The 25,676-nt window shown below is 49.6% G+C and overlaps 3 protein-coding genes across 5 annotated transcripts; 2 read left to right on the forward strand and 1 right to left on the reverse strand.

Moving 5' to 3' along the window:
* The first annotated feature begins 3,390 nt into the window (after nucleotides 1-3,390).
* ggt5a (gamma-glutamyltransferase 5a) lies at nucleotides 3,391-8,183 on the forward strand. 3 transcript variants are annotated; one of them, XM_076025620.1, is made up of 12 exons: nucleotides 3,391-3,583; nucleotides 4,456-4,583; nucleotides 4,669-4,764; nucleotides 4,897-5,092; nucleotides 5,204-5,364; nucleotides 5,446-5,592; nucleotides 5,675-5,805; nucleotides 5,936-6,117; nucleotides 6,201-6,292; nucleotides 6,856-7,004; nucleotides 7,100-7,210; nucleotides 7,303-8,183. In XM_076025620.1, exons 1-12 carry the CDS (start codon nucleotides 3,432-3,434, stop codon nucleotides 7,447-7,449), a joined length of 1,692 nt encoding a protein of 563 aa, XP_075881735.1. In that variant the 5' UTR covers nucleotides 3,391-3,431; the 3' UTR covers nucleotides 7,450-8,183. The 3 variants fall into 3 exon arrangements, with proteins under 3 accessions (XP_075881735.1, XP_075881736.1, XP_075881737.1); XM_076025621.1 differs by having other exon boundaries at nucleotides 6,859-7,004; XM_076025622.1 differs by having other exon boundaries at nucleotides 6,898-7,004.
* Nucleotides 8,184-9,645: 1,462 nt separating this feature from the next.
* ggt1a (gamma-glutamyltransferase 1a) lies at nucleotides 9,646-25,582 on the forward strand. The gene is made up of 13 exons (XM_076025630.1): nucleotides 9,646-9,901; nucleotides 18,906-19,076; nucleotides 20,221-20,351; nucleotides 20,425-20,514; nucleotides 20,589-20,781; nucleotides 21,325-21,485; nucleotides 21,591-21,740; nucleotides 22,145-22,281; nucleotides 22,375-22,562; nucleotides 22,820-22,947; nucleotides 23,494-23,606; nucleotides 23,710-23,823; nucleotides 25,003-25,582. Exons 2-13 carry the CDS (start codon nucleotides 18,910-18,912, stop codon nucleotides 25,147-25,149), a joined length of 1,719 nt encoding a protein of 572 aa, XP_075881745.1. The 5' UTR covers nucleotides 9,646-9,901; nucleotides 18,906-18,909; the 3' UTR covers nucleotides 25,150-25,582.
* On the reverse strand, nucleotides 9,820-16,154 carry lrrc75ba (leucine rich repeat containing 75Ba). The gene is made up of 4 exons (XM_076025632.1): nucleotides 15,608-16,154; nucleotides 13,398-13,526; nucleotides 13,005-13,117; nucleotides 9,820-10,664 (listed from the first exon to the last, which is right to left on the reverse strand). Exons 1-4 carry the CDS (start codon nucleotides 15,914-15,916, stop codon nucleotides 10,124-10,126), a joined length of 1,092 nt encoding a protein of 363 aa, XP_075881747.1. The 5' UTR covers nucleotides 15,917-16,154; the 3' UTR covers nucleotides 9,820-10,123.
* Nucleotides 25,583-25,676: the final 94 nt, after the last annotated feature.

Raw genomic sequence — 25,676 nt, forward strand, 5'->3', positions numbered from 1 at the left:
AGCTGACTGAGGCTAGAGGTTAGCCACTTAGCCGCTAACCCCTCTTCACTGGTCCCAGTCCCGGCACTGACAACACCCCCCTCCTGCGCTACCTTTTTATACTACATGGTTCATACACGTGTATGTATGTACGTACGTATGTATGTATGTATATATTCAATACTTTTTACTGCTTCTGACTCTGATTGACTCTCGGTGCCACCTTTATCACCGCCACTTGGGGGGGGGGGGGGCGTTCAGTTTCTCTCTCACTCACACACACACACACACACACACACACACACACACGTCCAGTAAACACGGTGACGTCACCGCCCTTGTGCTCCGTCCAGTTCCGGTGTGCGGGAACACGATGAACACACTGCGCCGCACAATATCAACCCGCTGCGTTTAACACGCTCGCGCGCACCGCGCGCACACGCACTCCAGGCTGAATTATATAAACTTGAAACGGTGAAGAGGCGCCCACGCGCGCCACTGGCGTGTGTACGGTTCGCTCAGCAGGAGCTGGATGATGAGGATGAGGATGAGGATGATGATGGTCGGGACTGGTGGCAGGCAGGCAGGTAGGGAGGTAGGGGGCGCTGCGGTGAGATGAGTGATGTGTGATCATAGACCGCTTCCATTGATTATATAAAGATCGCAGAGCACTGCGTCAGCAGCCACTGGGAGTCCGCGGTACCAAAAATGGTCGGGTAACCCTGGACACACACACACACACACACACACACACACACACACACACACACACACACACACAAGGAGCGAGACGCCCCCACAAGCATCCCCCCTCCCCGGGCCTCCTATCACTCAAACGGTGTGTGTGTGTGTGTGTGTGTGTGTGTGAGGTTCCCCCCCGCCGCCGGCACCCCGCTGTCTGTGTCTCCCCTCCTGCTGCTGCCAGACGCCCGCAGACCAACCGGGCCGCTCCCCCACCACCCGGCGGCCGATTGTCGGCCGGCGCCTTACCTTTGTTGCACCTTTGTTCTGTCAGCAGCCGGCAGCGGTGGCGAGCCGAGGTGCACAGGTGTCCCTCCGGGCGGAGCTGCGCACACACCACTGCAGTACTCGACGCGGCCGGAAATCACTCGCCAGCATTCTAGTCGGAAGCAAGTGGGGGGGGGAGAAGCTCCGGACGGACGGGGACGGAAGCAGACGAGGGCCAGACGGCGGCTGCGGCAGTGGCGGCGGGTCCTGCCTCCACCCCGCCTCTCTGCTGCGGACTCGCTCCCGGGAATCTCGGTGTAAATACCGGAGCTCCACCGGGGAAAACACCCCGAGTTAAGTGGCTGCAGGGGTTAGCAAGCCGTGTTTCCGCTTGGAGTTTTCAGAATAAAACTCTGAATTTAGGAAAGGTCTGTATGTCTTGGTAACAAAATCAAACAAATGCTCATCCATAGCGCTGAGTCATAATATAGACATACTGTCAGTTTCATTATATTTAATGTTATTACTTGCTACATAGTTGTGCTAATTGCTTTTTTTTAAATAGTAGGACAAAAGAATTCCAATGCTAGCAAAAACTGCAGGCATTAGCTTGCCAGAAAAAAAGGGAAAAAACAACAGTTTTTTTCTTCTTCTAGATGAGTCGTGAGTTCCCAACAACGGCATCCAAAAAAAGGCAAAAAGTTGGGAGAACCTTGATGTGGTCGCCACTCTTTGTCAAAACTGAACAGAATGGTTGAAGTTCCGCTAACTGTCGCATCTTTAAGATGTGAAGTTATCTGGTTTTGGCTCCCCCTTTGGACTGCCTTGGTGTTCCCTGACCAGGACTCAAACCCACAACCCCTGAGACTCAGGGAAAACACTCTGCCACGAGACAACTGATGATGATAGTCTTTGTTATTTGTTTTTTTGTTTTGTTTGTTTTTTGGCACAATTAAAGGTCATGACAGAGTTACAGTTCTATTGAACACGTTGAACCCAGTTGTGACGTCATCCCTTCGGACCAAACATTAACTTCGTAAAAAGATGGGCGGAGTTTCTGGTTTCAACAAGGAGACCAACCCAGAAGTACCAAGAACGATCTGTAATCTATCATTTGGCCAGCAGGATCCGCCAGAGTTAGTTGGACAGCCCTTATTTCACACCCTTTCACACTGCTTACAATGTTTCACCAGTGGGTGACGTCATAATGACTCCACCCATCTTTACGTACAGTCAGTGGCGCCAAGGTAAGGCGTAAAAGGAACGCACCTGTGCTTTGGGGTTGTGCCTCTTTTATTTTGAAGGCATCCTGTCGGTTTGTGGTACCCTGTGACTGACTTCACCCGGTGCCCGAGCCAGTGACAGTCTCTCCCGTCAGTTACCTGCAGAGCAGTCGCAATTTGTTCAGTGAATATTGTGAGTGACGGAGGAATAAAGACAACGCTTGACTTTTCTGTGATGCAAATTTTGATTTATTTTCCCGTCTTTTCATTGCTTGATGATCAGAAAACTATAATATAGCAGTAAGAGTTAAATGACTATGATAAAAATGATTATGATGTTCCAGAGAAAACAGTTGATTGGTAATAGTTAAAGTACTTTATAAGGTGCTGAAAAGATCAACTTGTCTCTTCATTTTCATAGTTTTCCGTGAAAGATGTAATATCTTGCATGAGAACACCGACTTCAGTCGGAGGAACACGTTTACAGGCACTTCAGCTGTCCAGCAGCAGTCGGCTTTAGCTAAAACTGCATTTATTTTCAAGCATCATATGTAAATATACTTGTTTAGACAGTGGTGCTAAAGGCTGTCTTCAACTCTGGCTACAATTTGGTTGACTTCACTTATTTCACCACAACACCGGAGACCAAAACCCTGATGAATGAAGAGCAAAGTTCAGCTGTTCCTAGTGACTAGATGGACATGGATCAGCTCGTGGACCAGTTGGTGGATCAGCTCGTGGACCAGTTGGTGGATCAGCTCGTAGACCAGTTGGTGGATGAGCTCATGGACCAGTTTGTGGATCAGCTCGAGTGTCCGTCGGTGGAGCAGCCTGTAGATCAGTTCATGGATGAGCTGACTGTCCAAACACCGGCAGCAGAAAGGCCACGGAAGCCACACCTCCTCTGGCATCTTTTAGACGCGCCAGTGCGATTCCAGTCATTCAAATCAACATCTCTCTCTTCTCTCTCTCTCTCATACACACAGACACACAGACACACGAGACGGTTTGATTGTCTTGATGTCGCACTTAGAGCCCCCTGGGTTTGGAAAATGTTGACAGTCATGTGTGTGCAAGGCGTGAAAACGCTCTCAACCAATGGGAATACAATGGGAACGTGTTTAACTAATCCGTTAACCTGGAGCTCAGTGGGCCGTGTGGACGTCTGGGCCCCGCCCACTGATACCCCCCATCCTTCCCCTGGTGAGTGAGACAGTGTGTGAAACAGTGTGTGAGTCAGTGTGTGTGTGACAGTGTGTGTGCGACAGTGTGTGTGTTGCTATGATGCTCGGGCTGAAGGTGGCTGTGACCTCGCTGTGTGCGCTCCTGGTCGGCTGGTGCGTGATGGTTCTGGTTGAACCCAACTGTCTGGACGCAGAATTCAGGCACGGCGCCGTGGCCGCGGACACGGACACCTGCTCCAAGATCGGACGGTGAGTGAGGCCTGGAAGAGCTGGTGGTGGTGGTGGAGGGGTCAAGAGAGAGACGGGAAGAGCAAACTGTAAATTCATTATTATTCATAAAGAGATTCTGCGCCAGTCTGTTTTTTTTTCCCCGAAAATGAATAATTTCAAACTAAATTTAAAAAGCTGAGACAGAGGGTGAGTTGAGGTGTGTTAATAAAAAATATCTAAGAGACAAATAATTTCACCTTTTTTTTGCAATAAAAGTCATGTAATATAAATCTGGATGTTTTTGCACTATATCGTTTTTTCTGCTGGAATTTTCCAAATTTCCCCACTGTGGGATTAATAAAGGTCTTCTTCTTCTTCTCCTTCTTTGTTAAATAAAGTCACGTCTGTCTTTCAGTCTGGCCTGAGGGAAGCTGTATGAAGATTCTATAGAATGATGAAATAACAATGAATGAAGAATGAATTTCAATGTAAATGTGTCATTAATATACAGTACTGCCCAGAAAATTAGAATATCCTGAAAAGGTTGTTGTATTTCTGCAATTAAACTTAAAAGGCAAATGTGACATATTATATAAAGGAATAATATGCAAATCAATATATTTCAAGTTTTGAGCTGATCAGGTCTTGCAGCTTAAAAAAAAAACCCTCAAACTTTCTGAGTTTGTGGGTTTGTGGTTTTAATCAGCTGAAAATCTTAATCAGCAAAGTTACAACAAGGAACTGCTTGAGATGTCAATTTGCGTGTAATGGCTCAATAAAATGTGTTGCTTTCCTGTTTTATGTTAAATTGCCCAAATAAAACAACTTAGACTTGATATTCTAATTTTTCGGGTAGTACCTGTACATTATTATTGATTTTACCTTTAATGAGAAAGTTTCACCCGTCTTAGGGACATGCTGCAGAGCGGCGGCTCGGCGGTAGATGGCGCCATCGCCGCGCTGCTGTGCACCTCCCTGCTGAACGTGCAGAGCCTGAGCCTGGGGGGCGGCACCGTCATCACTGTGATGGACAGCTCAGGTGAGGCTGACCCGTCACAAGCCACGCCCCTCCCCTCCCCACTCTTGCTGACGACCCGTCAGTAAACGTGGCTCCTCCCACACAGGCGACGTGAAGGTCATCAACGCCAGAGAGACCACGCCCCTCAACTTCAAGCCCAACCTGCTGGACGAATGCCCCAAGTCCTTTCGACGGATGGCAGGTATGAAAAGACCACACACACACACACACACACACACACACACACACACACACACACACACACACACACAGCTAATAATTGTTAGCCAAAGTTTCCCCCTCCTGGTGGATGAAACCTCTGCTCCTCCTCCAGGGACCAAGTGGATCGCCGTCCCAGGTGAGATCCGGGGCTATGAGGAGGCCCACCGCCGCTACGGGAAGCTGCCCTGGGCTTCCCTCTTCCAGCCCACCATACAGCTGGCCCGGGAGGGCGTCGCCATCCGGCCCATCATGGCCCGCTACTTGGCCATGGAGAATTACATCAACTCCAGCGAGGACAAGGCGCTATGGTAAGAAGGCCACGCCGGTGGCGGTGGCGCTCAGCTGTGACAGTAGTCCTCCTGATGCTGATCCTGTCCTCCTCCTCCACCTTCTGTCCTCCTCCATCTGCTGTCCTCCAGGAAGTTCTTCTCCGATGAGAAGGGGAACCAGCTTCAGGCCGGCGACATCGTCAAGTACGAGAAGCTGGCTGACACGCTGGAGGAGATCGCCGCCGGCGGGGCCGACGCCCTGTACAAGGGGAGGGTCGGAGAGGATCTGATCCGGGACATCCAGGAGGAAGGTGGGAGGAGTCCCGGCCGATTGGTCAGGCACTTGGTGCGACGGAGGTCTGTCTCAGTGTCTTAATGTGTCTAACCTCCAGGAGGGACCATCACCATGGAGGACCTGCACTCGTACCAGGTGGAGGTGACCGATCCCTGGACCATCTCTTTGGGGGACTACAAGATGTACTTACCTCCGCCGCCCACAGGGGGTGTTCTCCTCGGCCTGGTCCTCAACATCCTCAAAGGTTGGTGGGTGTCACGTTCAAGGCCAGGGGTCTGACTTTCTACCTGCCTTTCTGGTGGCTGACCGAATGGTTTTCTACCCAGGGTACAACATGACCCCATCAGCCCTGGACGCCGACCAGAAGGTCCTGACGTACCATCGGTTGGCGGAAGCTCTCAAGTTCTCCACGGCAGCCAAGCATCATGTCCGAGACATGAAGTTCACCACAGCGGACGTCAGTCAAACCCCCCTGTTGCATGGTTTTTGTTACCTTGTCCTCAATGAAAACCCTCTGCATCCTGGACTTCACCGTCCTCTCTCTTGTCCTCTTGGCTTCTCCTCCCTCCATCTTCTCTCACTCTCAGCTCAAGAAGCTCAGCGAGGACGCCTTCGCCGACCACCTGCGCAGTCTGATCAGCAGCGACCACACCAACAAACGCAAATTCTACAACATCAGCTCACAGCTGGACACCGTGGGCACCACTCACGTGTCGGTGCTGGCCGAGGATGGCTCAGCCGCCTCCATCACCAGCACCATCAACCACATGTGTGTGTGTTTGTGTGTGTTACTGTCGAGGGAGGGCTTGGAGTTTTGTCTTCGGGGTTGACGGGGATCTCTTGATCCTGCAGATTCGGGTCCAGGGTTTACTCGCAAAGGACCGGCATCCTCCTCAACAACCAGTTGGCTGACTTCTGCCACCGGGTCCGAGAGATCAACCACGGTGATGGCGGCAGAATTCCACCTTTCAATCCTTTCATTTTATTTTATTTTCTTGCATGGCCAAGATCTGGTTGCAAGGCAACAGCCTGCTTCAAAGTTCTCTTCATTTGTCCCGTTAGAGAATAAAACTACAAAAGCAGAACATTGAAACTGTGATGTGAAATGTGATAGTTGGGAATTTTTACCACTTTGCTAAAGCTGAAGCAGTGCTAATTGCAGCAATCGAGCTAAATTCTAAAACAGTGCTGTCTGAGTACTCGAAGACTTCCTTGTCGAAGTGACTGAACTGGTTTTGGTGTCTTGAAGACGGCGATCGTCATCGTCGGAAACAATGGTTTGGAGAGTCCTGCGTTTCTAAACACCAAGATGGCCTCCTGGAGGCGGTCGTAAAGGGGGTTAGCCCCGCCCTGTTAGTAAGTGGCGAAACGTTTTCAAGGTACCAAAACCAGTCCAGTTGCCTCAACTGAAAATTCAAGTACTACGGCAATCCGGTCGACTAAGAACCTTCACAGACACGGTAGTTCCTGTGCTTCCACTCTATGTTTGGTGTTTATTTTGTTGTAGCAGACAGGAGGGACTCACGGATGATTCCTGTGGTGTACCCAGGTGAGCGGCCGCCCTCCTTAACGTCTCCTGCCATCCTCAAGTCTGACTGGGAGACTCTGGTGATTGGAGCGTCCGGAGGGAGCTTCATCACGGGCGGATTCGCTTCGGTGCGTTAACGGTAGCGCCCTCCTCTGTCTCGTTGTCTGTCTGGCCAGTTGACTCTGGTTTGAGGTGGCAATCTTCCTGCTTCTGCCTCTTCCAGGCGCTGATGAACTACCTGTGGTTTGGGAAGAGTCTGCCGGATGCCATAGCCGCTCCCATCTTGTTTGTGGACGGGAGGACGGTTATCAAAGGTGAACCGGGTTTCGACGAGGTGCATGACAACGACAAAACATACAAACAACCGTCCAGGATGAGGCCTCACCTTTGCTAAGACTCTTCTTCTTCTTCGTCTGGCCCCTCCAGGATGTGCTGCAGGCTCTGGTCGCCATGGGTCACCAGCGTGAAGAGGCAGTGAGGTTCTTCAACGTGGTCAACGCTGTCAGCAAGAAGAACGGCTGCATCTGCGCCGTATCTGACGCCAGGAAAATGGGCCAACCGGCCGGCTACTGAGGCGCCGTTGGCCCCGGAGTGGCGACAGATGGTGTTTGTCCTGCCGTGTGGGGAGTGACGGGGCCCCTTCTGGCCGACAGACCACAGGAAGTGGAAGGGACATTCAGCTGCTCTGTAAATAGTTGCCACAACCTGACCGGTTCGAAGCTGTTTCTGCTGCTGCTAGCTGCGAGTTAGCAGGTATTTTCCACTCAGCTTAATAATAACAGTAACAGCGCCCTCTGCTGTTGTAGTGCTAGACTGACACTGGGTCAGTGTGCACCACTCAGTCTTAATGTTAACGTCGACATAACTGTCGTAGGGTGGAAACGCTCAACGGTGCGTTCAATTTGAACAAATTTCCAATAATTGGCTTAATTTTTGCAGCACACCCGGTGGTCGGGTTGTGGAATTACACCTCTGGTCACTCAACAGACACCCGCAGCTAACACAAGTCAACACTCCTCATGTTTTCTTAGCTAGCTAACCACTAGCTAGTGCCAGAAAATTCCCGTTGTTAATCATTTTAGGCATCATCACATGTTAAATAATTTTGAAAACAGTTTTTTATGCACCTGCCTGATTTTCTGTTTGCTGAGGATGAAAAAGAGGAAAGAGGAAGAGATTTTGGTTTTAAATTGTCTAAATGATTTCATCTGTTTCTTGATTTTATTGCATCCTCTTTTGCAGCAGACTTTTTTTGGGGGGGCTGGGGGGGGTTTACTTGCTCTCTTCTTCTGTGGTGCTTCATTCGGCCTTGTTGGACTGAAAGAGAATCATAAACACCTCTGCTGTAGAGGGGAATTTAACGTATATGAAGATTGTTTATTATTAAATATCTCTATATGTGTGGATGTAGCCTCATTGTTGTTGTATCAGTCGCTGAATCACTTCCTGGTTCTACAGGAGGCCCGAAGGGACAAAACACAGTCAGCAGGGGTGAACAAAGGGTGTCCACATGACTCAAATTTGCGCGGCAGTAAATAGCCTGAGCCCTGCACTGCAGTTTGATGCTAAGCTAGCAACCACAAACTCATTCAGTGAGAATTAAAACACCAAGTCAATGTGGGAAAATCATGCTTGACGTGTGGGAAGTCAACACAGCTTTTAATGAGCAGATTAGCATATGGCTACATTAGCTCAGACAGTCTGTGGTCTGACCTGCTCTGACACTGTTAGCATGACGGCGCCTCCACATCTCTGCGTTGCCAGTTAGGACTTTCTGTCTCAGAATGTTGTCGTCCATTAATTAATTATCAATGAATGTTGGATTTGCTGCAGTTCTTCAGATTGGCTGCGCTGCGGGGCGGCTTTTTGTTTGTTTTCTTTCTTGTTCAAAATGAATAAAATCAGAAGGCAGCCGAGGAAAAGGTCGCGTTGCAATCACACTGAGTTCTGACCTCGCGGCGGCCACCTGTTGAAAAGGCCACATTATCATGTGTGACAGCAGCAGCGGAGGATGATGGGAAACGAGCCCCGCCGAGGTCAGGCAGACCCAATCAAACGAGCCCAGACGTTGTTCTGCTTCTTCTCTTTTATTGGCAGTTTGGACGTCGCTCACAAGGAAAAACAGAATAAAAGACGAGACGAGCGCCAGACAGGAAGTTGAGGGGCTCCACCGTAGTGTTTTTGTTTTGTTTTTTTAACCCCTCCCCCTTTGATAAAAAACAGCGACGGGACGGACAACAAAACACAGAAACACACAAAGACTCACAACAGGAAGTGGACAACTGGTTACACGGACGACAGCGGTTAGATATCACAGAGTGCGACACGACGCTACGTGGAACACAAACACGACACAAAGCCACGGCGATGGCGTCCATCAAGCCACGCCCACCAGGCCACTCTCACCTTGTAAGATCTGCACGAAACAAAAGAAACAAAACGCGTGGAAGCTCAGCAGCACGGCCGCCATCGGTGCAGCACAGGGGCATTCTGGGTAGGGGGGGGCTGTGGGTGAGGTCGCAGGGAAAGAAAAAAAAAAAAAGTCCGGTGCTAGCAGTTTTACCGCCGCCACGTGACGGCCGCCTGGCTCGCCGCTCTGTTCAACCTGCGTCCCGGCTTTTGTTTTGGGAGATTAGCAGAGAACACACGGCCGGCGTGGGAGCTCGGCCACGCCCCGAGCCCGGGTTCCTGGAGGACGCCACGCCCCCTTCGCCCCCGTCCCCTCCCACCACCACCACCACCCAGCAGCAGCAGCAGCAGACGCTGCCGTTCAAGCCTCTGCTTCCCAAAAGCAGTTCAGTCGCCGCCGCCGCCGGGATGCCGCTCCGCCCGCCGCCGAGCCACTGATCGGAGCTCCTCGGGACTGGGCCGGGGAACAGGAAGTGGCCGAGACGAGACGAGACTCGGAGAGAGAGAGAGAGAGACGGCGAGGGAGAGCGAGAGAGAAAGCCGGCCTCAGGAACGCTTGCAGCCCCCCCTCCAATGACACGGCAGCCGCTCCCCCAGAGCTCCATCCACCAACACAGTAAGTCCACCGCCGGGGGGGGGTCTGGGGGGGGGCTCAGAGATGGTTATGGTGGGGAGGTGGGGGTGTCAGGCTGTGCCAGGAGGGTGAAGAGGAGGAGGAGGAGGAGGAGGAGGAGAAAGAGGAGGAAGAGGAGGAGGTGACCAGTGAGAGTTGAGCGAGGATCCGACCAAGGGGGGGCCGGGGATGGGGTGGGGTGTGGGGGGGGGGGTGGGCGGCCCTTCACCTGTGGCAGTAGGACGCCCAGACCTCGCTCTGCCCCTCCCCCTCCCCCTCCTCCTCCTCCTCCTCGTAGTGGCTGGGCTCCTCGATGGAGGTCTCCAGGTGGTAGAAGAGCGGCTGGCCCTCCGTGTACTCGTAGATGGTGGGCAGGCTGCTCTTCAGGCTGCAGCGGCGGCGCAGCGCCACCAGGAGGGGCTGCGGCATGGTGAAGATGTCCACGTTGTTGCCCAGGTCCACCCACGCCAGGCTGCAGAACATCTTGGGGTCCTTGAGCGTCTCGCTCAGGTCCTTGAGAATGGCCAGTGTCAGCCGGTTGCCGTTGAGCGCCAGCGCGCTGAGCTTGGGCATGGCGGCCAGCGGCGGCAGCAGCAGCCGCAGCCCGTCGTCCTGCAGCTCGGTGAAGCTCACGTCCACCGCCGCCACGCTGTCCCGCTGGCTGCGCAGGTAGAAGGCCACCTGGCGCAGGTCCCGGGACGACAGCGCAATGCCTGACAGGTCCACAGAGTCGCTGGACTGCTTCTTCTGAAGCGTGGTCTTCAGACTGGTGGTTGGGGGAGGGGAGAGAGAAACAATGGAGGGGGAGGCGTTAGGACAGGAAGCGAGCAGGCAGCGGCGCCGACGTGTTTCCTGTGCAATAGGAGAGACTCCGGTGAGGAGGATTAACTCGAATCAACACAGGAGCCAAAACATCCCAGCGAGCCAGAGAGACTCCGGACTGGAGCTACAGCCGCCTAGAGCTACAGCTAAAGCAGGCTGGAGCTAAAGGTAGAGAAGGCTGAAGCTAAAGCTAGAGTAGGCTGAAGCTAAAGCTAGAGTAGGCTGAAGCTAAAGTCAGCTAAAGCTGAGGGAGGTTGAAGCTAAAGGTGGATGAATCACAGAGGAGCAGCTTCACCAGGCTAGAGTTAAAGCAGGCTGAATGTAAAGTAGGCTATAGCTAATTTAGGCTGAAGCTCAAGTAGGTTGAAGCTAAAGTAACCTGAAGCTCAAGCAGCATAAGGCTAAAGCAGGCTGAAGCTGAAGGTAAAGAAGGCTGAAGCTAAAGTAGGATGAAGCTCAAGTAGGCTGAAGTTTAAGTAGCATAAAGCTAAATCAGGCAAAAGTTCAAGAAGGCTGAGGCTAAAGTAGGCTCAAGCTAAAGTAGGATGAAGCTCAAGTAGGACAAAGCCAAAACAAGCTAAAGCTCAAGAAGGCTAAAGCTAAAGCAGACTGAAGCTAAAGCAGGCTGAAACCCAGAAGAGCAGCTACAACAGGCTAAAGCTACAGTGCACTAAAGCAGGCAAAAGCTAAATCAGTATAAAACCAAAGCAGGCTAAAGCAGTTTGTTGTGTCGTAATCTTCAGGAAAGATCCTGAACAGAAACAATGTTTTTTACTTTAGCACCGAGGTTTGACCTCCATTAGCTATTAGCGTAGCCTCCAGTGCGTCCTGCCGCATCGGCTGGCGTCCTAGTGTGATGTAAATAAGACGCAGTTAGCCTACGGGCTAGTAGCTAGTAGCTCCTAGCTGGCCTGGGGCTACATTTGAATGGCTAGGAAATGCGACCAGTTGATTCAGATGGTTAAATAAACAGGAGAAACTGAGCAGATGTCGTTTTGTCCCAGTTACAAACAAAACATCACACAAATATAAATCAGATTTTTGAGATTTTCCAGCATGTTTGCAGCTCAGAAGTGTTTTTCTGGTTGCCCTCCCACCACCGCTGCTGCTGCTGCCGCTGCTGCTGGGCTGTTTCTGCCGAGTCATCTGAGGGAGAGGACGTGCGTGCGTGCGTGTTTGTGTGTGTGTGTGTGTGTGTGCATATTCACAACGGTCGTCCGACCATCACATCAGCTCTCTCTCTCCCTCTCTCTCTATTTTTCCATTTCTACGGTGAAGTCAGGCAACTGCGTTGCCGATCTGGTTCGACGTCTGTCGTGACTCTGTGTGACTCTGTGTGTGTGTGTGTGTGTGTGTGTGTGTGTATGTGTGTGTGTGTGTCACTCCGTCATCAGCTGATCTGACGGCGTGGCTCTTAGCTGCTATGCTATAAAAAAAAACATCAGTGAGGTCGGCTTGTTTGACCTGCAGCTTTTTGTGCCACGGCGTCCAATCAAACGCTGCTACGTCGGCGCTAGCGGCTAGCGTTCCCATACTTTTGTTTGTGGCCGGCACCGGGGGGGTGGGGGGGTGATTGAGAGGTCACACACACAAACAGCTGATGGGGAGAAAAAGTGAAGCGAGAGAGAGAGAGAGTGAGGGGGGCGGGGGGGCACGCAGCAGCTTCCTGGTTCGTCCATCAGCAGATATGAGAAAGAGGAAATGTTTCCAGTAAAAAGCCAAATAAATAAACTATTTAGCCAGATGAAGGAGATTAGCGAGGTTAGCTCAAGGGGCTATCTCAGGGCTAATATCGGATAATAAAGCCATAAATAATCCGGCGGCATTAACAAAAAAACAAAAAAAACGGTAGTTTAGTAGTTTGGCTGCGGACACGCCAGAGGGGGCGTGGCTGCAACCGGAAGAGTCCACGAGTTGAAGGACATTCAGTATTTGGACTGGACGCCAGTTTTAAAGATGCTACTGCTGCTGCTGCTGCTGTCACCAAGCAGGACATCAGTGTGTGTGTGTGTTTTCTCTCTCTTCTGGGTGGAATTACAGCAGCAGAATGACATCGGACATCAAGACCCTGAGACGAGTTCTAAAAAATCAGAGCCAGTCGATGAAAGCCACACACACACACACACACACACACACACACTGGTTTACAAGGTTTAGTCTGGCATTCATTACCAACGAGTGCCTCAGTGGTTTAGGGGGACCTTCCTCTGCTATTAGCATGTGTATTCATTTGTGTGTGTGTGTGTGTGTGTGTGTGTGTGTGTGTGTGTGGGCAGGGCCTCACCAGGCCTGGGACTTGCGTCGCGACATGCTCTGCCGCAGCCACTTGGAGTGCGGCGTCAGGTGGTAGATGAGCTGGCGGCAGATCTTATCCGACGACTTGATGGTGTCGGCGTCCTGCAGGGGGCGTCGGAGGAGGGGGTGGGGGTCGGGGGGGAGGGGGGCGGAGAGAGGCTGTCAATCACACGGCACAGCGGGGAGAAAAAAAAAAACAAAGTGTCATCACCGCCTCATTTAGCCCTCTGTTTGACACCCTGCATTGATGGAGAAGAACAAGCAAGGTGGGCTCAGAGGAGGAGTCACGTCGGTGCCCTTTGTGACATCACAGAGGGCAGATTTCCTTCTCACTGATCCGAGTCGCACACTTTTCACTTTGTCTTTTCTTTTGACCTCTGACCTTCTTGGGACACTGCATCTCGCGGGCCAGGCTGAGCAGCAGCTCGTGGGAGATGGGGTCCACCAGGTTGAGGAAGGCGGCGTTCTTGTACAGGATGTCGTTGAGGGAGGAGCCTTCCAGGCCCAGGTCCTGTTTGGGAGGGAGGGAGAGGGGGGTGTCACATGATCACTGCGTGAGAGGCGATTATAACAACAACAACAAAAGAACAACAGAGGAAAAGGTCGCGACCCCACGGCCTGGATGGACTCACTAACACCGACGCCGCCACCTGGTGGCTGCTGGGAGGACTGAACGCACAAAGGCCAAACTGGAAAAATAAATGCATGGCAACGCATACAAGGCTGCGTGCGTGTGTGTGTGTCGGGGGGCGAGGGGGTGGGGGGATCAGGATGCTGTGGCTCCGCCCTCACCGCCTTCATCACCGCCAAAGCCAGACCAGATCATAGGAGGTGGAGCCAGCAGCACTGGCTGAGCCGGCAGACTCACACTCACACACACACACACACACACACACACACACACGTGCGTGTGCCTGAGTCTGTCTGCGGTATTAATATCTGTTGTGTGTCTGACTTCAGTCGTGATCGACTTTTGGATCCTTCGCAGCGGCGCCGTTCAGATCTGTCGCTGTCACACACACACACACACACACACACAAACACACACACACACACACACACACACACACACACACACGCGCACGCACACGCGCACACACACACGCGCAGCATTAGCCGGTGCGCCACAGCTCGGCTCCCTCTGAAGCTCTCTCTCTCTCACACACACACACACACACACACGTCTCAACGGGGACTATGATCTAATAAAAGGGGAGGGGCGTCGTCCCTCCTGGGCTCACTGACTGAGAGGGGTGGGGGGGGGGGAGGAGTAATTAACAGCAAACAGCTGACAGGCGGTGTTGAGGGGGGCAGGTGACAGGAGACTCAGTGAGCTCACTTCCTGTTTGGAGGGTCATTGATCTGACTGAAGCTCTCAGAGAAGAGAGGTCACATGATGGCGCTTGGAGGGGAGGGGGGGGGGGGTGACGTGCCCTACTTTCTCTTTAATTACCACCAACCGTAGGCTGGAGTGGCCTGCTGGGGGAGCTGCAGCAGACACATCCAGGAGGAGACGAAAACACTGATCAGGGGTTCAAGAAGAAGAAGAAGCTGCCGGATATCCAACACCTGTGCTGTGTCTCAATTCAGGGTCTGCATCCTTGAAGTACGCATTTTGAAAGGAAGTTGCGTCATAGCACTGCGCGAAGGCTTGTCCCAATTCCCAAGGGTGCTTAGGACGCTCAATATGCGTACTCGGATATACGCACTCGTTTTAGCCGATTCCAAGGATGCACCGCTACTATCCTTCGCCTACTTGTGTATCCCATGATGCTTTGCGTGCTGCTGCAAAGCATTGTGGGATCCTGGGAAGTCAGCTGAAATTAGCGGCATGTACTGGCAAAGACACGACATATAAATTTAAATATTGAAGTTTCACATAAAGTATCCAGTTTTTAACGTAGGATTTTACTTATTTGAACATTCAACGGCATCGTTAGATGGCGAACCAATGGTTAGCTTGATACTATAAAAACGTCACTTCCGGGGTTGGCCAGCCGGAGGGAACGGCGGTGACGAAACGAGGAAATACGCCGAAGGCCAGACCGTCCCGAGTGGTGACCGGGGAGGCGGGGTTTGGTCCGTCCTTCTAGGCTGGGAACTCTAAGAACGCTTCCTTCAGACGGAGGACACTCGGTCTCAAGGGTGCAGACCCTGAATTGAGACACAGCACTGGTTAACAACTGTCTCCAGCAGCGACGCCCCCTTCAGGACACCATGAGCACGCCTAGTGGTCAGCAGGAACTACTTCCTTTAGGTTTAAGCACCTGGTCATGTGACCTCCTGCCCAGGTGAGCCACGGCAGGAAGCCTGTTCGTGTGTGTGGAGCTGGGTGAAGGTAGTTCCACGTTAACAACACAAGTCGACAACAGCGTCACACACACACACACACACACACACACACACACACACACACACACATAAATACACATGCAAATATTTTCATATCAATTCGCAATTCGTGAGTGACGAGTAATTGATGATTCATTGAGTTCGGTTCTCCACTAGTCATGTCTGGCGCGACTAATTGATCAGAGCCACAGACACGCGCGCCCCCTCGTCTGTTGCCCACCCCCCCCCCCACCCTCTCACCTTCCGCAGGAGCCGCAGCACCTCTCCCGCCTGCTCGATCCGTCGCTCCCGCAGCAGCTTCTGGATCTCTTTGATCCAGGCCACGCGCCGCACGTACGGACTGTGGTTGCTCCGTCGCAGGACGCCGGGCAGCTTGTCCGACTTGAGCATCAGCGCGAACAGGAAGTCCCCTCCCCCTCCCGCTCCCCCTCCTCCTGCTCCGGAGCGGCCCCCCCTCTCGCCCTCCGCGGCTCCATCCGCCAGTTTGCGCCGCTTCTTGGAGAAATTGTCCTGGTCCAGGCTGCTCTGCCGGCTCAGCCTGGAGCCCATCCTGGTCCTGGTGCTGGTGCTGGTCCTGGTCTGCTCCTAATGCGGTCTGCGCTGCGCCTCAGACGGTGGCAGCGGACACGAGCAGCCGCAGGTGTTTGTCTGGCTGCACGACCACCAGCAGCAGCAGACAAACAGCAACAAAACACACAACCGCACGCTTACGCACAAGCACACACACACACGGGCGCGCGTGCTCCCCGGCCCCGCGGTCTAATCCATGGCTCGGTCCCTGGGATGGAGTCGCTGCTGCTCCGGATGCTGCTGCTGCTGTTTGGGTCTGTGCAGCGTGGAGCGCCGACCAATCACAGCGTCCGGCCGCCTCCCAGACACCGCGAGAGGGCTGCGCGCGCGTGTGGTTGTTTGTGTGCGTGTATGTGTGTACGCGCGCGGACGTGCAGGATGCCGTGTGTGTGTGTGTGTGTGTGTGTGTGTGTGTGTGTTGTCGAGCTACTCCGCCAACACAGACACACAACTCACGCAGCGTCACGTCGGCCTACAAACATCAGCCTTTTTTTTTAAAAAATTATTATTATTATTATCCTGGGCAGACATCACGTGACCTGTCGCTTCCTCTTACGGTCCCGCCTCCTCTTCTCAGTCAGTGTAGAGCAGGGGTGGGCAATCTAAGGCCCGGGGCCCTTATGCAACCCGTTAAGCATTTTAATGTGGCCCGACGAACCTGAAGAAATTCTAATAATAGAAAATCATAAAATAGCAAAATAGTGTTTTAAGAGTCATTTCAATAAAGAGCTACATATGTGTCTTTGAGGGCCCCAAATACACACACATATATGTATATATATATATACATATATCTCTCTCTCTCTCTCTCTCTCTCTCTCTATATGTATATATATATAAATATATATACGTATATATATATATATATATATATATATATATATATATATATATATATATAATATATATATATATATATACGTATATATACGTGTATATATATATATACACGTATATATACGTGTATATATATATATATATATATATATATATATAAATATATATATATATATATATATACGTATATATACGTATATACGTACGTATATATATATATATATGTATATATATATATACGTATATATATATATATATACGTATATATATATATATATATATATACGTATATATATATATATACGTATATATATATATATATATATATACGTATATATATATATACGTATATATATATATACGTATATATATATATATATATATATATATATATATACATATATATATATACGTATATATATATATACGTATATATATATACGTATATATATATATATATATATATATATATATATATATATATACGTATATATATATATATATATATATATATACATATATATATATATTTATATATATATATATATATATATATATATATTTATATATATATATATATATATATACATGTAATCAAGGGCCTGCATAAGCCCCGCGCCCACGTTCACTTTCAATCCACCTGTAACAAACTGAATTTGGCTTTGTAAATAAAGATGGGCGGGGCTTCCTGTTTCAAGTCAGGAGGCGAAGGGGCCAAAAATCTTCCATTCTACCTTTAGGCCAGCAGGGGCCACCAAAGACCAAAGTTAGTTGTTGACAGACTAAGATGAGGGGGAGGAGCCCTGGAGTCACACCGTCACAAACTGCTCACAAATTTTTGGAATGTTGCTGTTGCTGTTGGTCTAAATTGCTGTTGACTTTAATGTGACTCTGCCCATCTTTGTACACAATTAACAATCATAGTCATCAAACATGAAACCACAGTGCCAGACGCCTGCTAACTGCGGCTAGTGCAACGTTACAGTGTGACACATCCAAAGTGTGTGTGTGTGTGAAGCCCCCCTTCATTAGAGGCCTGCAGCCACACATAAAAACACATGACGTCACCTCCCTGTGTGGGAGGTGATGTCCCACACATCACCTCCTCAGCCGTGTGTGTGATTGGATTTGCCGCTTGGCCATCAGCTGACACGTGGAAACGCTGCCGATGCTCGCTGAGGTTCGCCATAAATCAGCAGAGATTGGATTTGTAGCGACTGTGAGGGCAGTGTGTACACACGGCGGGGTAGCGGGGGGAGGGGGTGCTCCGTCCACCTCAGAGGCCCCTGCGCAACAAAACAAACACGCCCTGAGCCTGCGTCAACAAACATCTGCTTCATACCAGAAACACCGGAGTCGACCTTCCTGCAGCTGTTTATTAACCTGATACTCCAGCTGTGTGTGTGTGTGTGTGTGTGATGGAACCAGGTTAATCCTCACTGCTGGACCTCAGTGAGTCACAAACAGACATTTGAAAAACTCGGCAACAACGTCTCTCTACAGAAATGATGACCTGCTGACTCAAAACACACACACACACACACACACACACACACACGACAGGCAAGAATAACTACTTTCCCCATGTATGGAACCAAATTCCAATCAAACTCATCTCATTTCTGTGGTATGTCTGTAGTTTTCCCCCTGGCCACCAGGGGGCCACATAGATTTTTCACAGTTTCAGTTTTACCATCTGGCACTTCATGTGTATCTCATTGACAGAAGCCACCTGCTGCTCATTCCGGGGCGCTGCAGGTTGTAAGTAAAAACAATCAGAATAGTAAATAATCTTCAGTTTGACGATTATTTAAACTTGAACTTTCATTTCCTAGCTCCGCCCCCCTGACCAGCTGAGGTGAAGATTCAACATCAGTTCTTTAGTTTCTTTTTAGAATCACAGTCAGTGTCTCTAGAAAAACAAATGACAACACAGTCATTATCCCCCCAAAACCGCCACTGCGTGACACCTGAACACGTCATGGTGGTGAAGGACACCTGCCCATTAGCGCCCGGCAGTCCGTCTGGCCGCTGTCTGGCAGGATCCAGTGGCTGCCACTGTCCTGGAGGAGCTGCTGTCGCTGCTGCTGCCGTGAACCGTCCTGATTTTCCTTCTTTTTCCCCTCTGCAGGAAAATGGTTGCGAAGTCCCTGATTGCTGGTCTGGCCGTCATCCTGGTGGCCGCCGTCAGCCTGCTGCTCTTCATGGGCATGGTGGCCAGGAACACGCCTCCGCCCTCCGACCACTTCTACTCCAAGGCGGCGGTGGCCGCCGACGCTGGCAAGTGCTCGGAAGTTGGGAGGTAAGACAAAAAAGTTTATAAAAAGAAAATATGTTATATAAAGGTTATGTGTGTAGTATTTGTAGATTTTGAAGAAGAAATAGTGAGCTTGCCAGTAAACTACAGTGGCCTGCACACTCAAACCTGGTTACCTGGTCCACTTTCTTCTGCGTTGGTTTATTTAAAGTCGCAAGGGTTCACCCTAATTAAGAAATGCACGGTCATGGTGCTGGATTGTCCACACCAGGCTTCCTAGAAAAATATAGCTGCGCAAGATGGCAGCTAACTGGGAGCGAGACTTTTGCTATATGTTTATGAGAACCGTTCAAAGGGTTGGAAAACCAAATCATTTTTTTTGTACTTTGATTATACACTTTTATTAATGTATTTATGGGCAGTATATTTAGTTAGTTAGCTTTATAAAGTATAAAATATTAATATGTTGTTGTTGTTGGCTTCAACACAGCTAAACTCACTTACACCTAAACTCAGGTACAAATGGAGCATGGGCTAACAACTAGCTGAGTATCTGACATGCCCTCTGAGATGCACCAATGGCAGCCGACACTGAACACATGAATCAACTTGGTTCTTGTGTTCAGAGCTAAGAATCGGGTTCCACCATGTGGAATGTTTCTGAAACAGGAAAGAGGTTTGGGAAAAGGGGGCGGGACCTCTCAAACAAACTGTAAAAATATTTAGAGTTCAGTTGGATTCAATAGGGGCTACAATTGAGGTAACGAGCGGCGGTAGTGGGCGGACTCCAAAGAAAGAGTGCCAATCATATTGACCACACGGTCAGCTTCCTGTTCCTGCCACAGCCAAATCCTGGCTGTAGCTCCGCCTCTTTCTTCTTAGAGAATACCGATTGGTTGGTTTAGACTTGAACAGGTTGATTTGAAGCTTTTCAAGACGGGAGAAAATCTGACAGAATTCAGATTTTCAGCTACACCTAAGCAGTGTAGCTGCTCGGGAGGGTCGGAGTGCTAGCATGTCATGGGAAGCTCCGCCCCCTCTTTTACCAGAGGATGCCGATCGGTCCGGTCTGACCGGCTGGTTCAGGGTGGAGCTTTAAACAGATCTCAGTGGCCTTGTCGCCTTGGCGGGGCTAATGAGCCCTTCCGAGTGCATAGCTACGCTTACCACGCCAACAATTTGTTCTCAGGGACATTCTGAAGAAGAACGGCTCGGCCGTGGACGCCTCCATCGCCGCCCTGCTGTGCATCGGCCTGGTCAACGCCCACAGCATGGGCATCGGCGGTGGCCTCTACTTTGTCATTTACAGCGCCGCCACAGGTGAGTGAGTGAGTGAGTGACCGACCGCCGATAGGTTGGCAGCAATGCGTTGACCTCCCGTCGCCCCCTGCAGGCCGGGTGGAGACCATCGATGCCAGGGAGACGGCGCCCATGAAGGCCAACGAGGACATGTTTGGGAACAACACTAACCTCTCACACACAGGTAGGAGAGACGCACAACCTGCTACACAACAACGCCGCCACCGTCACTCACTCACCCACTAACCCGTCTGTCAGGAGGGTTGTCCATCGCCATCCCCGGCGAGATCCGCGGCTATGAGATGGCGCACAGGAGGCACGGCCGGCTGCCGTGGAGGGATTTGTTCCAGCCCAGCATCGCCCTGGCCAGGGAGGGATTCCCTGTGGGCAAGGCCCTGGCCAACGCCATCGCCAAGAGCCGGGACTTCATCCAGAGAGACGCCACCCTGTGGTGAGGAACAGGAAATGGAGGAGGGACAGGGGTGGCAAAGGGTTTTACACTCTGCGCTTAAACTTAAAAGTAGGGACGCTTGCGTGAAAAGGAGACGCCGGTAAAAGCAAAAGTACTGATTCAACTCCTTCACTCAGGAATAGAATCAATAATAAGTGAATCAGAGATTTGTGTTGTCAGAAAAAGAAATACTCAAAGAAAGTACAAGTACCTGAAAAATCGACAATCGTACAGTAACAAAGTATTTGTACTTGGTTATTTCCCATCTTTACTGACATTTGACATCTTCAGCTAGTTTTTTACGACAGGAGAACGTTCCGATGTTTCTGCAGAAGTATTGAGGGTGATTGAAGGGTTACTGTAAGCGCAGTGTTTCTCAAAATGGGTGGTGGGCCCCCCCCTGGGGACAGACCTCGATAGATGAATAAAACACTTGCAATTTGCACTTTACAGGGCACTAAGTCAGACTCCGCCGACTCTGCAAGTGAGTCTGACCCCCTGTCAGGTTTATCCACTTTGGTTTCTCTCCTCTTCATCCTCCAGCGAGGTGTTTTGTGATTCCCAGAGAAACATCCTGAAGGAAAACGACATCGTCAGGTTCCCGAGGTTGGCCGACACCTACCAGAGGATCGCCGACGAGGGTCCCGATGTCTTCTACAATGGCTCCATGGCGAGGACCATCGTCCAGGACATCCAGGGTGCAGGTGCTCAACTCCTCAACTGCCAAAATAATATAAAGCAAAACATAGAATAAATAAAAAAAAACAACTCTTGACGATCGCTTCTAAATGCCGGTTGCTGGCCTCTAGGGGGCATCATCAGCCTGGAGGACCTGCGCAGGTACCAGCCAGTGCTCAACGAGAATCCGCTCAAGCTGAACGTGGGCGAGTACATCATGCACGTGCCGGACGCTCCCTCCAGTGGCCCCGTGCTGGCGCTCATACTCAACATAGTGGATGGTGAGGGGGCGGGGTTGGAAAAGAGGGGGTGGGGTTTTCCAGGTCCTCTCAGAGTCCAAATTCGAGGAGTTTTACAACGTAAACGCGGTGCAACCTGGGCCCAATAAAGCTGGATGTTCTGCAGACGGAACTCTGAAAACGTCTCCTACTTTACACCCAGGGTGGGCAAACGTTTTGACTCGTGGCCCAAAATGGGTTCTAAACTTAGACAGAGAAGAATGGATGGAATACAGCCGACAGTCTTCTTACTCTATTAATATCATTTCTTCAAGCTCGGTGGGCCAGATTAAAAAGCTCCACGGGCCGCAGTTTGCCCCCACCCCTCCCTGCTGAACACCCAAATCAATGTTGCGTCCTGATTGGATGTAACCCCTCCCACCATGTCCCCCCCGCCCGTCTAACAGGCTACAACTTCACCGACTCCAGCGTCTCCACGGCCGAGCAGAAGACGCTGACCTACCACCGGATCGTGGAGGCTTTCCGCTTCGCCTACGCCAAGAGGAGCCGGCTGGGCGACCCGCGCTATCTCAACATCACTGATGTAACCGCAACCATACGCCACCTTGCTCATGGGTCCACACCTTCTCCTTCTCTCCTCACCTCGAGCTCACCATCCTTCTGCTCCCCGAAACAGCTAATCCACAACATGACCTCCGACTACTTTGCTGACAACATCCGTAGCAGGATCACGGACAACACCACCCACCCCGACAAGTACTACGAGCCCGAGTACTTTGTCCCGGAGGACCACGGGACGGCCCACCTGTCCGTCATCGCCGAGGATGGGAGCGCCGTGGCGGCGACTAGCACCATCAACCTGTAGTAAGAGACTCCGTGGGTGTCGTCGCCCCCCCCCGCCCACCCCGTTGGGATGTGGAAACGCACTGTGTGACGAGGGTTCTGGTTCCTCTGAGCTTGTGAGCGGTGAAGACTTTTCGGTTCCTGTTTGGGTTTCCACTCTTGATTTGAATCAAATCAAAAGTTGTTTTAGTAAAATGCAGATGAATCGCAGACCACGTACTGTTTCAAGACAACAGTCTGAAGTTTCCGGCTGCAATTAAACGGTTTTACTTCCTCAGTTTCGGCTCCAAGGTCATGTCTCGGTCGACTGGGATCATCTTCAACGACGAGATGGACGACTTCAGTTCGCCTCACATGACTAACGGCTTCGGAATCCCGCCCTCCCCTAACAACTTCATCCAACCAGGTGAGGCTGCAGCTGAGTGACTGGCTGCTGATTGGGTGGTGGGGGGGAGGGGCTCAGGCAGTGGAAACACTTCTCTGTGGCAGGCAGTGGTGGGAAGTAAGAAAGTACAAATACTTTGTTACTGTAGTTAAGTACATTGTTTTAGGTATCTGTAATTTACTTAAGTTATTCTTTGAAAAAATTTTGGAAAACATTTTACTCTGACTCTCTACATGTGTACACAAATATCAGTACTTTATACTCCTTACATTCGAAAAACATGAGTTATTGAGTTGTTGTTGGAAAAGTGGAGCTATTTGAACTGCTGTTGTGTATAAAAGTGGATGATATTTTAGAAGCAGGAGATTGGTGCCTCCACATTTGGGTCACTGTTCAGTACATTTTCAGTTCAGAGAAAAATAAACATGTAGAAAATATTCCAATTTTTACATGAGTACATTTCAGAACCTGTACTTTCTTACTTTTACTTCAGTAAAGGAGTTGAATCAGTGCTTTTGCTTTTACTTCAGTTCAGAGTGAGAATACTTTGCCTACCTCTGGTTGCAGGTAAGAGGCCGTTGTCATCCATGTGTCCGACCATCATCTTCGATAAACACAACCAGGTCAAGATGGTGGTGGGAGCGTCCGGCGGCACCAAGATCACCACGGCGACAGCGCTGGTGAGCCAAACCATCCGACCCCTTGACCCCGTTAGCCTGGCCGGCCTCCCTCTGCTGGGTTAAACTCCTTACCCTTCCTTCCTTCCTTCCATCCTGTCCCCAGGTGATCCTCAACTCTCTGTTCTTCAACTATGACCTGAAGAAGGCTGTGACGGAGCCGCGGGTCCACAACCAGCTCAACCCCAACATGACCATGGTGGAGCTGGGCTTCGAGGAGGTGGGTGGGGCCAACACGGCATTATTTAATGGCAGTATATATGATTATATATTATTCATTTTTACCTGCACTTCATAGAAACATATATTCATTTTCATATATATATATATGTATATATATATATATATATATACACATATGTATATATATATATATATACATATATATATATACATATATATATATACATATATATATATATATATATGTATACATATATATATATATGTATATATGTATGTATATATATATATATATATATATGTATGTATACATATATATATGTATATATGTATACATATATATATATATGTATATATATACATATATATATGTATATATATGTATGTATATATATATGTATGTATATATATATATATATATATATATATATATATATGTATATATATATGTATATATGTATGTATGTATGTATATATACATACATATATATGAATATATATATATATATATATATATATATATATATATATATATATATATATATATATGTATACATACATATATACATATATATATATATATATATACATACACACATATGGATGCATTTGCATATGACAGTATAGATAGATATTGTTGCACTTATTGGCAACAGTTTTATAAAATTCATTTTCATATACATATACACATAACGTGAGTATGTGAATATACTGTACATTTTTATTCAATTCACTGTGAAGCACTTCTGGTTGGATGCATTGTTACATTTCATTGCTCTGTATTTGTGACATGAGCAATGACAAAGTTGAATCTAATCTAGTTGGCCAATCACCAAACAGAAGAGCCTGTGCTGAAGCTGCTGGATAAAATGACTCGACACAGAATCAGATAGTCAGAAAGAAAAAGAAAGAGCAAACTCAAGCTAAATGCTAATGCTGCTATGCTAACAGGCAAAAATGCAATGAAACATCAGAAAGCGGTTTTATATTTACCATATTAATGTAATAACCTAGTTTCTCCTGTAGGGGGGGGGGTATTTTAAAATGCTGCACAAAATATCCAGAAAATGAACAGAAAAAGAAATTGACTGAAAAGTTACTTACCTGCAACTCTGGACCCCACCGTCTCTCTCTCTCTCTCTCTCTCTCTCTCTCTCTCTCTCTCTCTCTCTCTCTCTCTCTCTCTCTCTCTCTCTCTCATGTGACCTGGCGGCAGAGCGTCCTGGACGGTCTGGTCCAGAAGAACCACGTCACCGAGTTCCTGAGGACTCCGGCCTCTGTGGTGCAGGCGGTGGTGCGGCAGGGCGAGCGGCTGTGCGCCGAGTCCGATCCGCGCAAGGGCGGCTACCCCGCCGGATACTGAACCGGGCCCCACCCTCAAGGCCCTTCCCCCTCCCACCGCCATGACTCCTCGTCACAAACACCTCAGGCAGCTCCGGGACGGCCGCGGTTCACCTCTGGGACTCCCATCGGACCGAGACAACAAATTTCTTTGCTCTTCAAGAATAAAAAGCAGTGAAATATTTTTTAGCAGCAGCTCGTCACTTCCTCTTCCTGTCGGAGGAGGAGGGGGGGGGCACAGGACACGGGACACGGCGAGGACCTCGGGGACGTCCCTCCCCAGCCAGCCAGCCAGCCAGCGCTCCAGGACCCTGAATGCACCACCATCCCCTGACGTCTCGTATCCAGTGGATGTACAGTTTATTCTGGGAGATACATTTGCAGATATATTTTTCTAAAACATGCATCGTGCCTATGCCATGTTTGTTGCTTCTTATTAAACATTTTCAACAAAACAAAGAGTGTGTGTTGCTCTTTTTTGCCACCACTCGTGATTCTGATGACCTCAGAACCTGAAGCTCAGTGAAACTTCAGCAGAAAATCAGTTTT

The sequence above is a fragment of the Nelusetta ayraudi genome, unplaced genomic scaffold (genome assembly GCF_046127955.1).
Source record: "Nelusetta ayraudi isolate G7.1 ecotype Tasmania unplaced genomic scaffold, CSIRO-AGI_Nayr_v1 ptg000018l, whole genome shotgun sequence".
In the NCBI taxonomy this organism is placed as follows: domain Eukaryota; kingdom Metazoa; phylum Chordata; class Actinopteri; order Tetraodontiformes; family Monacanthidae; genus Nelusetta; species Nelusetta ayraudi.

What these genes read in the sequence shown, in the direction of transcription:
- ggt5a (XM_076025620.1), top strand. Translation starts at nt 3,432, where the DNA reads ATGATGCTCGGGCTGAAGGTGGCTGTGACCTCGCTGTGTGCGCTCCTG. An exon ending in CCGGGACATCCAGGAGGAAG is followed by an intron (nt 5,365 to 5,445) that starts GTGGGAGGAGTC and finishes TCTAACCTCCAG; the next exon opens with GAGGGACCATCACCATGGAG. An exon ending in TGAAGTTCACCACAGCGGAC is followed by an intron (nt 5,806 to 5,935) that starts GTCAGTCAAACC and finishes TCTCACTCTCAG; the next exon opens with CTCAAGAAGCTCAGCGAGGA.
- lrrc75ba (XM_076025632.1), bottom strand. Translation starts at nt 15,916, where the DNA reads ATGGGCTCCAGGCTGAGCCGGCAGAGCAGCCTGGACCAGGACAATTTC. An exon ending in TGCTGCGGCTCCTGCGGAAG is followed by an intron (nt 13,527 to 15,607) that starts GTGAGAGGGTGG and finishes CCTCCCAAACAG; the next exon opens with GACCTGGGCCTGGAAGGCTC. An exon ending in AGATGCAGTGTCCCAAGAAG is followed by an intron (nt 13,118 to 13,397) that starts GTCAGAGGTCAA and finishes CGCCCCCTGCAG; the next exon opens with GACGCCGACACCATCAAGTC.
- ggt1a (XM_076025630.1), top strand. Translation starts at nt 18,910, where the DNA reads ATGGTTGCGAAGTCCCTGATTGCTGGTCTGGCCGTCATCCTGGTGGCC. An exon ending in CAGAGAGACGCCACCCTGTG is followed by an intron (nt 20,782 to 21,324) that starts GTGAGGAACAGG and finishes TTCATCCTCCAG; the next exon opens with CGAGGTGTTTTGTGATTCCC. An exon ending in TGGAGCTGGGCTTCGAGGAG is followed by an intron (nt 23,824 to 25,002) that starts GTGGGTGGGGCC and finishes ACCTGGCGGCAG; the next exon opens with AGCGTCCTGGACGGTCTGGT.